At 52.3% G+C, this 14690-nt stretch overlaps 1 protein-coding gene and 1 pseudogene across 2 annotated transcripts in view; both read right to left on the minus strand.

Moving 5' to 3' along the window:
- Nucleotides 1-386: 386 nt before the first annotated feature.
- On the minus strand, nucleotides 387-10591 carry LOC102903273 (large ribosomal subunit protein uL4-like; annotated as a pseudogene).
- Nucleotides 10592-11596: 1005 nt separating this feature from the next.
- Nucleotides 11597-14690, minus strand: part of Faim2 (Fas apoptotic inhibitory molecule 2) — a 30476-nt gene continuing 27382 nt past the window's right edge. For both annotated transcript variants that reach the window (XM_006974403.4, XM_042264519.2), the window contains one exon: nucleotides 11597-11874. In XM_006974403.4, coding sequence (XP_006974465.2) covers nucleotides 11725-11874 — 150 coding nt within the window. In that variant the 3' untranslated portion in view covers nucleotides 11597-11724. The remainder of the gene's footprint in view (nucleotides 11875-14690) is intronic.

Here is a 14690-nt window from a genome sequence, read left to right on the forward strand (position 1 = left end):
GGCTTCCAGGGCACACAATGGCATGATGTAAGTGCCAGAGGACTTGGCTAGCCCTGCACCTATAGCCTCCTGGCTGCAGCCCTCTTGTCAGTTTTTCCCAGTATATGTCAGTGTTCCTGGCATTTTCCTCTTCCTGGGGACTCTGTTGCAGCTTAGGCTCCACCCTCTTAGCAGAAGGCCCCGCCCTCTCAGCAGAGGGCCCCGCCCTCTCAGCGGAACTTCCGTTCCATCCTTGAACTGCAGTTGGTGAGGTCTGGTCAGTTCCTGTGATGAGCCCAAGATGTCTTTCCTATTTTCCCAATGCAAAAATGATTAGTTCCTTTTTAAAGGCCTCAACCTCTTCGCCCATCACACATTTCTTTGGTGCCAACTTTACACCTCTCTTTTTCTTTCATTGGGTTTTTGTTCAAACGGGTTGCTGTCTCCCTTTGCTCTTTATGGAACGAAGCAGGTTCAAATTGCTGATGCAGCAGGCTTCCTTTCTCCCGTGGCACGTTCCTTTGCTGGTTTCTCGGAGGCTGCAGCCTTTCTCTCTGCTTCCTGACATGTGCAGGTCCATTTCCCTTCCTGCTCTCTGCAGGTATCCTGCCTGCTGGCCCCTTCCCTGCTGCCTCCTGCTCTGATCTGGCTCTGCTACCGCCACCACTTCCACTTCATTCACCAGAGTTTGTGATTTCTGGCCTGGTGAAGAAGGGCGTCCTGTTGTGGTCTTTGCGTACAGGTCCGGCTTCAGTGTGATTCTCGAGTTTTCAGTGATTCTTCTTCAGGACTCTGTGGTGAATCTTCTTGCATGGGACTTCGAGGCTCCTTAGGACCTCTGGGCTTTTCAAGATTCTGCTGAGGTCTGTGTTTGTCATCATGTACTCAAGAAAGTTATGATTACACTTAAGGAAAGCAGCTTTGTGCCAAATGCCAACAACTCATCTAACTTCCGGAAAGCACTTTCTGTCCAAATGCAGGATGTCCCACATGCCCGCCAGCAGTGAGTTTCAGTTTGCTCACGTTAAGCAGAGGAACACCAGGGATGCTTTGGAAGGCCTTGATGATCCCACTGTCTTAGTTGTCGATGATGCAAGGCCGCCTGGGCTGGACAATGATGTCAGCTTCTCCATCCTTGCCAGCTCTCAGTGGCAGAGAGATGTGGACCTTGATGATGTCATTCCCAGGCCTCCTTGGTCTTCTTGTAACTTCCAACTTTATTTTCAACCATGGCAGGCGGTTCAGGAACTTCCTCAACACGATGAACTTTAACCATCACCAAAGCTAGGGAGGCTGAGGCAGCCAGGGTAGAGAGGGCATATCGTTCTGGGGGTGTGTTCACTCTGTGGCACCAATGATGCTAGGTTAGTGCAAATATGTGGCCTCATTTCCAAAGTCACCCTGGCCAGAACGATGGGTCCCATCACCTCAAACTCTGGGAATTTGAGCCAGAGTTCTGCCAGGACTACCCTGAAGCTTAGTGCTGGTCTTGATGACCTGCCAATTCACTGACGGCACAGGGCTGTCGTATTTTTGCACAAATTGGTGTGAACCAAGTTTACACTATCTGGTGAAATGGGAGCCTTAAACACAGCTGGCAGAGTGGCATTTTTGGCAGGTGATTCCCCCTTTTCAGAGTACAGTGCTGTGAAGGGAGGTCACATGGCATGACAGGGAGGGGAGAAGGCTCTGCCCCACACCTCTCTCTTAAGAAGATTTATTCATTTATTATTTTATTTGTCTGTGTGTGCACTGTGTATGTGCGGGAGCCTGTAGAAGTCAGAAGAGGGTGTCAGATCCCCTGGAACTGGAGTCACAGGTGGCTGTGAGCAACTGTGTAGATCCTCTGCAAGAGCAGCAAATTCTCAGCCGGGCGGTGGTGGCGCACGCCTTTAATCCCAGCACTCAGGAGGCAGAGGCAGGCGGATCTCTGTGAGTTCGAGGCCAGCCTGGACTACCAAGTGAGTCCCAGGAAAGGCACAAAGCCTCACAGAGAAACCCTGTCTCGAAAAAACCAAAAAAAAAAAAAAAAAAAAGAGCAACAAATTCTCTTAATGACCGAGCCTTCTCTCCGGCCCCTATACATACTTCTTTTCTGGAAATACTGCAAGTTTTAAAAAACCTTTTCCCTCTCCTTTTTGCTCATAATTCTCAGTACTGTAAACTCGACTAAAAGCAATGAGTAATATCAATGCCACAGCCCAAATGCTGGGTTCCCTTGAAATTTCCCCCACCTTATTAATTAGACCATTACCTTTTTAATTCAGCCTCTCTCAAAGTCTTAGGGAATGGACAAAATATAGACAAGTTCATTGCCAGAATGTAACAGGAATGGTCTATGGTCTAAATTCCCAACAGTTCTAATTTCTCACCTCCATCGTCTTTTCTGTCTCCATTCTTGTCAGCCTTCTGGTCTTTTGAGCTCCCAGGATCACTCAGTAAGCCCCAGGAGAGCATCCTAAGCTTTTTCTAGCCTGGTTAAACTTTACCAAATCCCTCCTGCAAAATAACCGGAAAGGCTTAGGATCCACGTGGCTGTGCCGTCACAGACACAGTCTTACTGCCACTGTTGGCTTTCAGTGTTAGGCTTTTTGTGGGAAAATATCTGACATCACAGCTCAGGCTGAGAAGGCTGTATTTGACCCACTAATTCGGCGGCCCTGCCCCGGGGTTAGCTCATTCCATTTCTGCGAGCCTGAGTCGAAACTGAACGTCATAGTGGGAGTGCATCCGAGAGCAGCCAGCTTTGTGGCAGGCAGAGAGCAGAGAGAAAATGGAAGAGTTGGGGCAAGATCTAGCCCTGGGGCTCAGAACACTCTCGTGGGGCTTAAGGAACGATCCTGGGAGCCCCGAAGACTAGAACATTGACCGGGTGTAGATGGCAAAGACTACGGATGGGAGAGATTCGAACTCTGTTGGCAATTAGACGAGGGGCCATGCCTGTTGTGTTCTAGCAGTGTTCCCCTAAGTGCCTGCTTCCTCAAAGCTCCTGAGCACCCCAAAATTTAGCACCAACACAGGAGCCTGTGGGAGGCATTTCATATTCAAACTATAGAGCACTGTGTAAATGTTTACCTGTTTCATAATTTTTTTTGTGGCTGATAAATGTTTAATAGAATGCACACTACGGTTTGTTGAACAGTCCTTTATTATTTAATATTTGCTTGTCCCGACTTTTACTCCTAGGAATAATATTCCTGTGAACAACCCTGTTCCTCCTTGGAAATTATTTATTTAGGATGAACATCTATGCTGTAGGATGTCTTTCTGTATGCTGTGAATATGCGTTACTCTGATTGGTTGATAAATACAGCTGCATTGGCCTATGGCAGGGCAGGATAAGGGTAGGCGGTGCATCCAAGCTAAAGACGAGAGAGCAGAGTCGAGGGAGACACCAGCAGCTGCCCAAGGAGCATCAAGATGCCAGCAGACCCGTAATGCCGTGGTCACGTGATAGCATATAGATTAATAGGAATGGGTTAATTTAAGTTGAAAGAGCTAGCTAATATAAACTGACCCATAGGCCATACAGTTTGTAAATAATATAAGCCTCTGTGTGTTTACTTGAGACCAAGCAGCTGCAGGTTGCCGGTGGGAGAGATTCACCCTGACCACGGGGTGGGGGTGGAGGTGGCAGGGTTGTCAGGGCAGGACCAGAGAACCTTCCAGCTATACATCTGGAAATATGATTTCTAGTCAGAGAATGAATTGTCTTTCAGAGTTGTTTCTCAAACACTGATCTGACTCCGTTATGCCTCTACTTACCCACTTTCCATGTGCCTTCTGCCAGCAGAGTTGAGTTCCCTTCCTTGGCAGTCATGGCAGGTTCTCCATAACATGTCTCTTCTGTAGGTCTAGGTCGTCACTCTCCACCCCTTCCATATCCCATGTGTTCCGACTACACTAGGCAGCTAGCCATCCCCGTGTGTGTGTGTGTGTGTGTGTGTGTGTGTGTGTGTGTGAGAGAGAGAGAGAGAGAGAGAGAGAGAGAGAGATGGGGCATGCACATGAATCTGCAGGTAACATGCATATATGTAGTCCAAAGCAGGACATTGGATAGCATCCTCTTTATCAGTGGTTCTCAACCTTCCTAACTCTGCACCCCTTTAATACAGTTCCTCATGTGGTGAGCTCCAACCACAAAAATTGTATTCTTTGCAACTTCATAACTGTGATTTTGCTGCTGTTATGAATCGTAATGTAAATAGCTGATATGCAGGAGATCTGATATGTGACTCCCACAGGGGTCGTGACCCACAGGTTGAGAACCAGTCCTCTGTCTCTTTCTACCCTATTACCTTCAGACAAGATCTCTCACTGATCTGCAGGCTTACCGTTTCCACTGACCTGGCCAGCCAGTGAGCTCCCAGAGTCTCCCTGTCTCCACCCCAGTTCCGGTGTTTCTGGCCTGCACAACCATGTACTTCATGGTTGCTGGGGGCAAATATGTATCTCACAACCCATCGGAGCAGCACCTTCTACCTCAAAGCCGTGGTGACTTGCTTAAGAGAGAGCGTATGAACCATAGAGGGCCGGTCAGAGTTTGCTTAGAAGTACTGCTGAAGTCGATGGGCCAGAGAACTCTCGAGACTCACACTTATCACTTCCAGCACATTCCACCGAGCAAAGAATTTGGAGCCATTGTTTTAAATGCTCCAGTTTAGCCTCCAGCTCAGCAAAAATACACTCATCCCCCACCAAGACCTCCCCAGATCCCATTCCATTCCAGCACAGCCGCAGGCCTGAGGTCTAGAATTACATCTCAATCAGCTCTCCTCCGGGTTGGTTTGAATGAGATCGCTCTCAGTCTGAACTAGGAAGACACATTTTCGAGTCCCTGGTATGCCACCCCCGCACAGCATATGATTTGGGGGAACTGCTGCCTGGCAAATGACTTCAGACTTGGTGGCCCAAAACCATACTGTTGCAGGAATTTAGCGGAATCACTGTATGGGGGTAGATATCAGAATGAACAACACTTTTTTTTTTTCAGAAGTACTCTGACCGTGAAGAATCCTTGTGGAAAACTGATTGTTTGCAGGAGGGGCTTTGCAGCCATCCCATGACTTTGCTCTGTAACACACCTGAGGCTCTTGTGTGTTGCACACGACACATAATAAAGGACTAGAGAGCATGTGAAGCTCTCCTCCAGTAAGACATGTGAATTAGGGACCTTGGTATGAGGAAATACTTTGTGTAACTTTCAACAAATATACATTTGTACGGCTGTTTGGGGTTCAGTCCATCAGAAGAGGCTGGATCTTCCTGCTGCCACATAGGCCTTAAAATTTCATCTTGGAGTGCCTTCTTTCTTCAACTGACCGACCTGCGCTACGTGATACACCCCGACACCATGCCATTTAACTGTGTTCATAGGGTCTGTGGGTTAGGAATTTGGACAGGACAGATTTGTCCATGTGCCATGACATCTTGGACCTCAGCCTGGAAGACTCGAAGGCCTGAGGCCAGAAGCAGCTGAAGTCGGAGTGGCCTCTTCCAAATTGGCTTCTTTCTCATGTGGCTGCCACCTTGGTGGGCATGGCAGGAAGGCTGAGCTGCCGCTCCTGGGAGAGGACCTGCCCATGGTCTCCCCAGCATGGTAGCCCAAGGCACTTGGGCTACTTAAATAATGGTTCAAGAGAGAAGAGGCAGCCAACAAAAGGCACTAGAGGTGTTATGGTAAGGGGCAGCAAGGGCTGGCTGCTTTTGGAGGGGTTTTTCCCAGAAAGAGAATGGAGGGGGCTGGGGTTGGGGGCTGGGAAGGAAGTGTCTTGACTCTCTGTGGGGTGTAGGAGGGCATAGTCCAGGAGTCAGCAAGCAGGTTTTCTGGGAGTAGACATACTTGAGCAGAGATGGATGGTGTATGTGAGCTGGGTCAGGCTGTGAGATTTGTCCAGCCATACTGGCAATGGGAATGAAGGCCCTCTCAGCCGTAGGGGGGAGGGGAGTCAGCAGCGGCCTCTGGAGGGAGAGGGTGGTGTAGTGGGCTGACAGTGGTCCACCTGGATAGGTCCTGGTCCTTAATCCCAATATGTGTGCATGGGACCTCGTGGAAACTGGATCTTTTTCCAGAAGAAGGATCTGGTACTGAGTTCATCATCCTGATGTGCAGCAGGCTATAGGTCCAGGCAGGAGGAGGAGAGGCAGGGAAGAATCCTCAGGATGAAGCAGGCCGAGACTGGAAGACGGTAGTAAAGAAAACTAGCAGTCGTCAGAGCCGCACAAGGGCACGAGCATGCCTCAGGCCTCCACAACTGGGGCGGAACAGACTATTTCTGTTGTCTTAAGCTACCCAGTTCCTGACCATTTGTTACAGCAACCCCAGGAAACTAATGAAGACAGCCAGGGGATGAGATGAGGAGGCTGAAGGTTGTGGTGGCTGGGAGAAGCCCAGGAGTCCAGTGTTCCCTCTCCCCAACTTAGACCGCTCCGTCCCTCCCTCCCCACCCATTCCTGCTCCATCAGAGGCCTGAGTCAGAGGTCGCCAGGCCCCCTGTACTCTAGCTCAGCACAGGTTCTTCCTGGGGTTCCATTAATGAATACGTACAGGCTAGACAGGGTGGTACATGCATATAATCCCAGCTCAGGGCAGTAAGACTGTGAGTTCAAGGCCAGCCTGGGCTACATGATGAGACTCTTATCTCAAACAGAGCAATCAAAAAACAGGAAGGAAGGGAGGGAGGGAGAGAAGAAGAAAAAGGAAGGAAGGAGAGAGGAAGGAAGAGAGGGAGGAGTGTTTCCTCAGGACTTGAGGCTATGTGGTCTCAAGCTGTTGTGCATCCTCTGCTTCTTCAAGGCCATGGCATGCTTTGTAGGCACTGGTTGCCTAATGCAAGCTACTAATGTTCGCTTCACCATCCCTGACTCCCTCTACCACGTCTTTCCTGGCCCCAGATGGTTTTTCCAGACAGGGTTTCTCTGTGTAGTTTTGGTGCCTGTCCTGGATCTCGCTCTGTAGACCAGGCTGGCCTTGAACTCACAGAGATCTGCCTGGCTCTGACCCCCCCTACCCCCTCAGTGCCCAGCCCCCAGATGAATTTCTATTGGATAATATTCCCCCTCAGTGTGATCATGTCCCCTCCCACATACCTGGAAACACCACGACCAAAAGCAAGTTGTGGAGGCCAGGGTTCATTCAGCTTACACTTCCACATCACTGTTCATCATGGAAGTAAGTCAGGACAGGACTCAAATGGGGTAGGAACCTGGAAGGCAGGAGCTGATGCAGAGGCTGCTTACTGGCTCGCTCGGCCTGCTTTCCAGAACCCAGGACCACCAGTGCATGAATGGCACCACTCACAATGGCCTGGGCCCTTCCCCCTCAATCATTAATTAAGATCTGCCCTACAGGCTTACCTACAGCCTGATCTTACAGAGGCATTTTCTCACTTGAGGTTCCTCCTCTCTGGCTTTAGTTTGTGTCAAGTTGACATAAAACTATCCATCACAGCCGGGCGGTGGCACACGCCTCTAATCCCAGCACTCAGGAGGCAGAGGCAGGCAGATCTCTGTGAGTTCAAGGCCAGCCTGGTCTCCAAAGTGAGTTCCAGGAAAGGCGCAAAGCTACACAGAGAAACCCTGTCTCGAAAAAACAAAAAACAAAAACAAAAACAAACAAACAAAGAATGCATTTGGGCTGGAGAGATGGCTCAGAGGTTAAGAGCACTGGCTGCTCTTCCAGAGGCCCTGAGTTCAATTCCCAGCAACCACATGGTGGTTCACAACTATCTGTGATGAGATCTGGTGCCCTCTTCTGGCCTGCAGGGGTACTGTATACATAATAAATAAATCTTTAAAAAACAAAAACTATTCATCACTTGGCCAGGCGGAGGTGGGGCATGCCTTTAATCCCAGCACTCTGGACACAGAGCCTGGTCTAGAGAATGAGATCCAGGACAGGCACCAAAACTACACAGAGAAACCCTGTCTCGAAAAAACCAACCAACCAACCAACAAACAAACAAAAAACCCAAACCAACCCCAAAAACCCAAAAAGTAAAAAACAAACAAACAAAAAAACTGCAAACAAAACAACAAAAACAAACCACCCGTCCCTCATGGGAACCTTTGGACAGAATCCTTAACTGACTTGTCTTCTGAGGCCACTCCCAGCTGGTAATTTGTTCGTAAGCTTGGGCTGGACACTGAAACTTTCGCTTCTATTTCCTCTTACGTAAAATAATGGTGTAGATCTCTACCCCCCCTGCTCCCAAACGGTGCTTCTGTCCACGTGCTGTAAGCTGTGTGGCTCTGGGGTGCACAAAACAGCTCCCCAGCTCCAGTTCGAGTTTTACAGGTTCAAGCCTGCGGCTTTGGGGGATGCCTGGATACTCCACTTAAAGGAAACACTTTTGCTCAAAATAAGGAAGGCTCCTCTACCAGAAGGGCCCGGAAAAGGGCAGGCTCTCACAGACCAGGCAAGTTGGGGTCTGTCTGCAGAAGGCTCTCGGGAAAGGGTGTAACTGAGCAGGAGGACCCCTCCTCACCTCCCCCCACGAAAACAAAGGTGGGAATTACAGCAAGCTTCTGCATGAAAGCTACATCCCACTGCCGAGGGATACTTCACACGCTCTACAAAAGCCGGCTGAGGCCACAAGCAAACAGTTCAGGTGTCTTAGTAAATGCTTTTATTCTCATTTCCAATCAGTCACACGTCCTGAGCAGGTGAGGTCAGAGAAGGGCACACAGGGGACCCTGGGGAGCCCGTGGGAACTGAGGCCAAAAGGGCAGCGGTGTCTGGGTGTGTGGCAGATAGATCTCTGTCCTCTGACACTGGGGGTGGGGGTGGGGACGACTCAGGATAGGGGCCCTAAGTCCTGCCCCTCGCCACTGTCACCAGCGATGGATTCTTTCTCTGAAAAGCCAGACTCTGCTTTTCCTCTAACAGCCAGAAGGGGGCAGCAAGGTCCTTGTGGAAAATTCCCAACTTGCCACCCCACTCTCAACCTTTTGAAATGAGGGTGCTTGAGGGACCCTGACTCCCACAGGAGAAACGGTATGGAATGGAAGAACCAGGATTCTTAATCTTGTGGCTTCCTCGGGCTACACCAGAAGAGCTATACACGGCCCCAGGAATTGGTGTGGGGATTTAATGTGGCTACTCCCTCCTGGGACCTCCGTATCTGCCACGGTACCTCAGGGGACTCTCATCACAGATAGATTCCTGGCTCCCTCTAACCTTAGGAAATCCAACTTACCCCGTCATAGGTCCGGCCCCACCCAAGCTAAAAATGCGAGGGGCCAGTGGGAGTCCTTCCTCCTTCACTGCGTGCCGCACCTGCCCAGCTTCGGTTTCTTATAATCCCACGTTCCTCATAATCCTGCATTCTTATCCCCGCCCTTCCTCCTGCCAAGACCCACCCAGGTGTTCCTGGGTCTCCTCACTGCTCCATCAGGGGTCGACGCCAGGGCTTCCTCTGCACCCCCCTGCCCGTTCAGCTGCGGGCTGGGTGGCAGGCTGAAGTGAACCCTGCTGGGCCTCCCCCACCTCCTCCACCATCCTTGAGATCACTGTGGCTGGTGCCCGCCCGGGTCACATTATTTATGGTTGAGGGCTTGCCCCTCTCCCCCTCCCGCCCCCCAATTTTTTTGGAACTTAGCCTTGGAAAAATTTCTCAACCTTCAGTCTCTTGCATAGATTATCCCAGAAGAGGAGGACTTGGACAAGTGGATTCTGGGAAACTGGCCAGTGTGAGGGTGGCAGGTCAGTGGGGGAGGGGCCCCAAACCTTTCTAGAACTGAAGCCAGAGATTAGCACAGGCACTCCAGGTGGGGAACTAGAGGAGGAAATCAGTGCAAGTGTCCTGGTGCCTCTCCCTGCACCACACTGGCACTGGTTGGGGACAAAACACAAGTCCGTGGGCAGCCAGGCCAGATCAGAAGCCAGGAATCCTGCCCCCCCCCCCAGCTGACTTCCAGGGGGTAAAAACCTCAGTTCAGCATCTTGGAGTGCTAGGCTGGGTGACATGGCGGGTGGGGGGATAACAAACCCCTAGAGATGCCAGGGCTTGACCACCCACATCTGTGGGCTCCACAACTCTCAATCCAGCCCCGACTCACACTGGAGGGACCCCTGAGTGAAGCAGCTGTGGGCTGACCCCCAGGTTTACTAGATGACAATGGACTTGTCACCAAGCCTTTCTGAGCCACTTGGCTTTGCCTCTGCAATGGGCTATGCTGATCACCGTTGCAGGACCCCATTTCTGGACTGCAGCAGTGGGCGCCTTTGGACCAAGACTCACCCCAACTGCCCCTCACATACCACGCCCCTCCGGTTCTTGATTACTTCCCTTCTCAAATATCCAAGCTAGAACACAATTTCAAATGCGTCTGCACTGTTTCTTGAAGGCTGCAAGTAGGAAGGGCGGGGAGGGGCAGGGACGGGAATGGATAAGCTACCTAGTCCCCTTTCCTGGGGACAGACAGAGCCCCCTACAGCCACAGGGCCTCCACGCCTCCACCCAGTAACTTTCCACTGGCCTGGAGCTGGCCATGTGTATATGTGGGCTGCATGCTGCCCCAGGTGTGGCCCCCTGGTCCCCTCTCCAGCAGGCACTCAGCCAGGGCAGGGTGGCTGACGCACACTCTGCCTGAGATCCCAGCCGCCTGGAGGCCGATAAGGAGCTCTGGCTTCAGCACATGGGACAGGCTCAAGGGACTGGCCCTGGCTGTGACCATTAGCTGGGCAGTTTCCAAATTACAGAGATGTGGAGATAAGGGCCAAGGGTCCAGGCACTCTGGGCTGAGTGGCCAGGGAGGCTGGGGGAAGGGACATACATGGGTACCTCAACTCCTAGGGCCTCGGGAGGCCTGACTGGAGATAAGACGGGATGTAGCAGAAGATGGGAAAGGCTTAGGAAATAGGTGTGGAAGGCTGGACTAGAGGACAGCCCCTGGTGAGGGCTGGTCCAGCAGCTAGAACGGCTTCCACCAGGCCTCCCCACCTCACTTCCCCCTCAGGCCTGTGGGAACATCACGGGGTGGAAAGAAAGATGGTTGTTCGTCCTGCATTCATTCATTCCCACAGGCCTTCCCGGTGGATGCCGTGTGATGGATTGCCCCCCTCCAGTCCTCCCAGCCAGCTCACTTGCCGTCCCCTGCCTGGGAGCTCAGGACAGGCCCACACTTGGGCACACACCCCCCGCCCCCATCCTATGACCCAGGAGGGTAAACTGAGGCAAGTAATGGGAGCATCCCACTCCTTTCATATTGTCCAGGACCTTAGAACAAGCTCCCGGCCCTAACAGCTGAGAGAGGAACAGCCTGGGACAGCTTTGCCCCCCACCACAGTGCCCTGTCCTCAGGTCCCAGCCACGTCCCTCAGCCTTTTTCCTTACAAATCGTGGTTGCTCAGCCTGAAAGAGAAAGTGAAGCCCCGAAAGACTCAGTGGGGTCACAGCCTCAGCCAGGTTTTCTGGGGTCTCCTTCCCATCTCTGAGGGGCTTCCTCCCACTCATTTCCCAGGTCTGCAAATCCAGAGACGCCCTCAGCCTTGACTGTTCCATTTGGAAGATGGAATTGGGTGCCAGGGGCACCACAGGGGATGCTGTGGCCTCAGATCTGTAGGCCCCCGAGGATGGCATATGTACAAGCCGCAGAGGTCGAGGTGGGGGCTGGCTGCAGGAGAGCGCGGCTGTTTACAGGCTGGCCGCAGCGCGTTTATGTCTGGTTTTGCAGGAGTACAGAGAGGGTCACAGGACAGGGAAGGGACATTCTCCGGAGGAAGGTAGGGATGGGGAGGGCTCCTCATTCCCGACTGGTGCCAAAAAGCTGCAGGAGGAAGGTGAAGATATAGATAATGTCTAAATAAATGTTGAGGGCGCCAAAAATATACTCCTCGGGACTCAGGGAGTGGCGGCGGTTCCCCATGAGCATCTGAGTGTCAAGAGCCAGGAACTGGAAGAGAAGAAAGAGCGAGAAGTCAGAGTTTTCAACCAGCGTGGACACTGAGGGGCTAAGCCGCTGGCTTTATCTCCTGGTGGTTTAGTGACCGTCCTGCTACAGCCCAGAGCTCGGAATGTCCCCAACACCTCCCACCCTTAATTATATCCAGCACCTATTTACTGAGCACTTATTTTGTTCCAGCCGGGGTACAGCAGAGAGTTAGGGGTCCCTGCCCTCTGAAGCTGAAGTCTGGGAGTGTGTGTGTGTGTGCGTGTGTGTGTGTGTGTGTGTGTGTGTGTGTGTGTGTTTCGTGAGATGAGAGTAGCCCCACAGTAATACAAAGTGCTTTCTGGCAGTGCTGAGCGTTAACCAGGAGTCATCTGTCCTGGGTGAGCGTGGCAGCTTAGGCGGACTTCCTGAAGCAGGGAGCGTTCTAGTCCAGACGATCTTCACGTGGTCCCAGGACCTGCTCCACGTTTGAGGGTATGCCCACTTCAGGTAGTTCAGGAGCTTGTTATCTGCTTTACAGACATCAACTCCTTCCAGGAGAATTGCTATCACTAGAGGAAACTGAGGCCAGAGATGTTAACTATTGATCTGAGTTTACTCATGTGGGGAAATGGTGAACTCGGTATTCGAGCAGGCTGGCTCCAGCACCCACACTATTCCGCTAACCATTCCGCTCTGTTGCTCTCCACAGCACCCAGGATTAATGTGTCTCCTGCCTTCCCAGGGGAACCTTTTGGGCCTAACTGATGATTGTACACAGATTGCCTTAGCCACAGCTCCCTCTGTCCCCAACCACCCCTGGCAACCCTTCCCACTGTCCACAGAGACTCCGCCCCTCCCTCAGAGCTTCCCTCTGGGTTCAATCTTGGCGGCAGAAACCCCTTGCAAGCAGCCTATGACATCAGGCAGGCAGGGACATCTTTTGGAGGGTAAAGGCTTCAAAGTCTCCCAGTGTCTTAAAGGGGAAGAACCGACCCCACAGAGATTGAGATTTCTTTAGATTCACGCATGTTCTGTGCCTAGCTCCTTCATTACTTATATGTGGAAGGCCTGTGTTCCTGGGTTCCACACACACCACACACACAGACACACACAGACACACACACACACACACACACACACACACACACACACACCAATGTACTGGGTAACAGATGCATGCCAGGGACTAAGAGTTGGAAACCGTAAGGGACACAAATCTGTGTGTGTGCTTTGGCGAGACTCACTGCTTTGGGGGAGAGCTTCCAGATAATTACTGGAAAGCTGGGTCCTCGTTATAATTAGGGCTATGGAGTGAGAGCTCTTGATTGTTCAAGAGGAAGGTGTTCTAGGAGGGACATGTTATCTGGGGTGTGAAGAAGCATGGGCATTGGCTAGACTGGGGGGTGGTGGCAGAGGAGTTGCTACCTGACCTTGAAGCGTCTACTTGTCCCGAAGGGAGGCTGAAGGATGTCCCGACCCCTTTCCTTCACCCCATCCAAGAACTCCTCCACTCCCAGGACCCAGACTCCCGGGAGTTGTTTTAGATGTAGGCCACAGGGAACCCTGGGAGGTACATCTGGCATTGCCCTCCAGGCTGACGCCACAAACCACAGGGGCCAGAGACACCAACAGGGAGCAAATCCAGCACACGGTACACGAGGTGGGTCACCCTGGAAGGAGCGGCGGCGGCGGCGGCGGCGGCGGCGGCAGAGGGTGATTCTGAGCTCAGTCTGGAGTGCTACCTGACTTGGAAACTCTGTCCTGCTACTCACTCAGTCAGGAGAATGAGCAAGATGCTGAACCTCTTCTTGGCCGGTGAGCCCCTAGCTGTGAAGGGAGATGAGGGCGCTTGCCTCAGGAGGCTGTTGTGAGACGGTGATCACCGTACTGTGTGCGAGACACCTGGCCCACAGCTGGCGCCTAATGCGTGGTAGCGGTTGTTACTGGGGCTCTTCTGGTGTGACTGTGGGAACAGCATCCTCCCAAGAATAGGCAGATACAGCTAATGAGACTCAGGTGGCTCCCACATCCCGTCAGGGAGGCAGAGAGAGCCCGAGGGGAATCCGAACAGCTTTAATAGAGGGAAAATGGGAGCCGTGGTAAGGGTTGAGGGGACCCTGCGTGCAAGAATCAGGCCCCCCGAGCAGCAGCATTAAGGGCAGCCTCCCTCTCTCCCAACCCCCGGACACGGACTGAAGCTGGAAGGCTGAGGTTTGAGTCCTTCGCTCCTCCGTGTTTCAGCAGTCAACTTAGTCATGTGACCTCCGCGCCTTCATTGTACAAAACAGGATGGCCGCAAGGGCCACGCCACCCCTGACTTGTGCAGTGGCGTCGGCCGCCACCATTATTCTTCGCTATCATTTCACTCCGTTCTACCTGGCAGAATGAGATCTGGCTTCCTAAGTGAAATTTCCTCGGCAAAGAGGACAAGCAGGCGGGGGTGTGGGGTGAGGGAACTCCTGTGCTGCTGGCCGTTTCGCTGGGCACAGCTGCCAAGCAGAAGTTAATAAATCGCTGAGCTGGCTTATCAATCAGCAGCGCTTGGTTGATTTCCCGGAGCCTGGTCACCCCTGGGTGAGCTCATGAAATAGAATCTTTCAACCTAGAAGGCTTGGACCCGATCAGGTTTGGGGGTGCCTTTCCAAGGAACACCCACCCAGGGGCCTCCCAGGACAGGTAGAGCTGGCTGCAGAGAACAGTACGATGACCGACCGCTGCTCCTGCCCTTGGTCCCCGGTTCTGGATGCTCATCCCAACGGAGCTAGCTCGCTGGGGTGGCCTGTCCCGAAGGGATTACCGTCCACGGCTGCAGCCTCGTGCCCGAGAGCCAGTTGGAA

The sequence above is a fragment of the Peromyscus maniculatus genome, chromosome 20, assembly GCF_049852395.1.
Source record: "Peromyscus maniculatus bairdii isolate BWxNUB_F1_BW_parent chromosome 20, HU_Pman_BW_mat_3.1, whole genome shotgun sequence".
NCBI classification, from domain to species: Eukaryota; Metazoa; Chordata; class Mammalia; order Rodentia; family Cricetidae; genus Peromyscus; species Peromyscus maniculatus.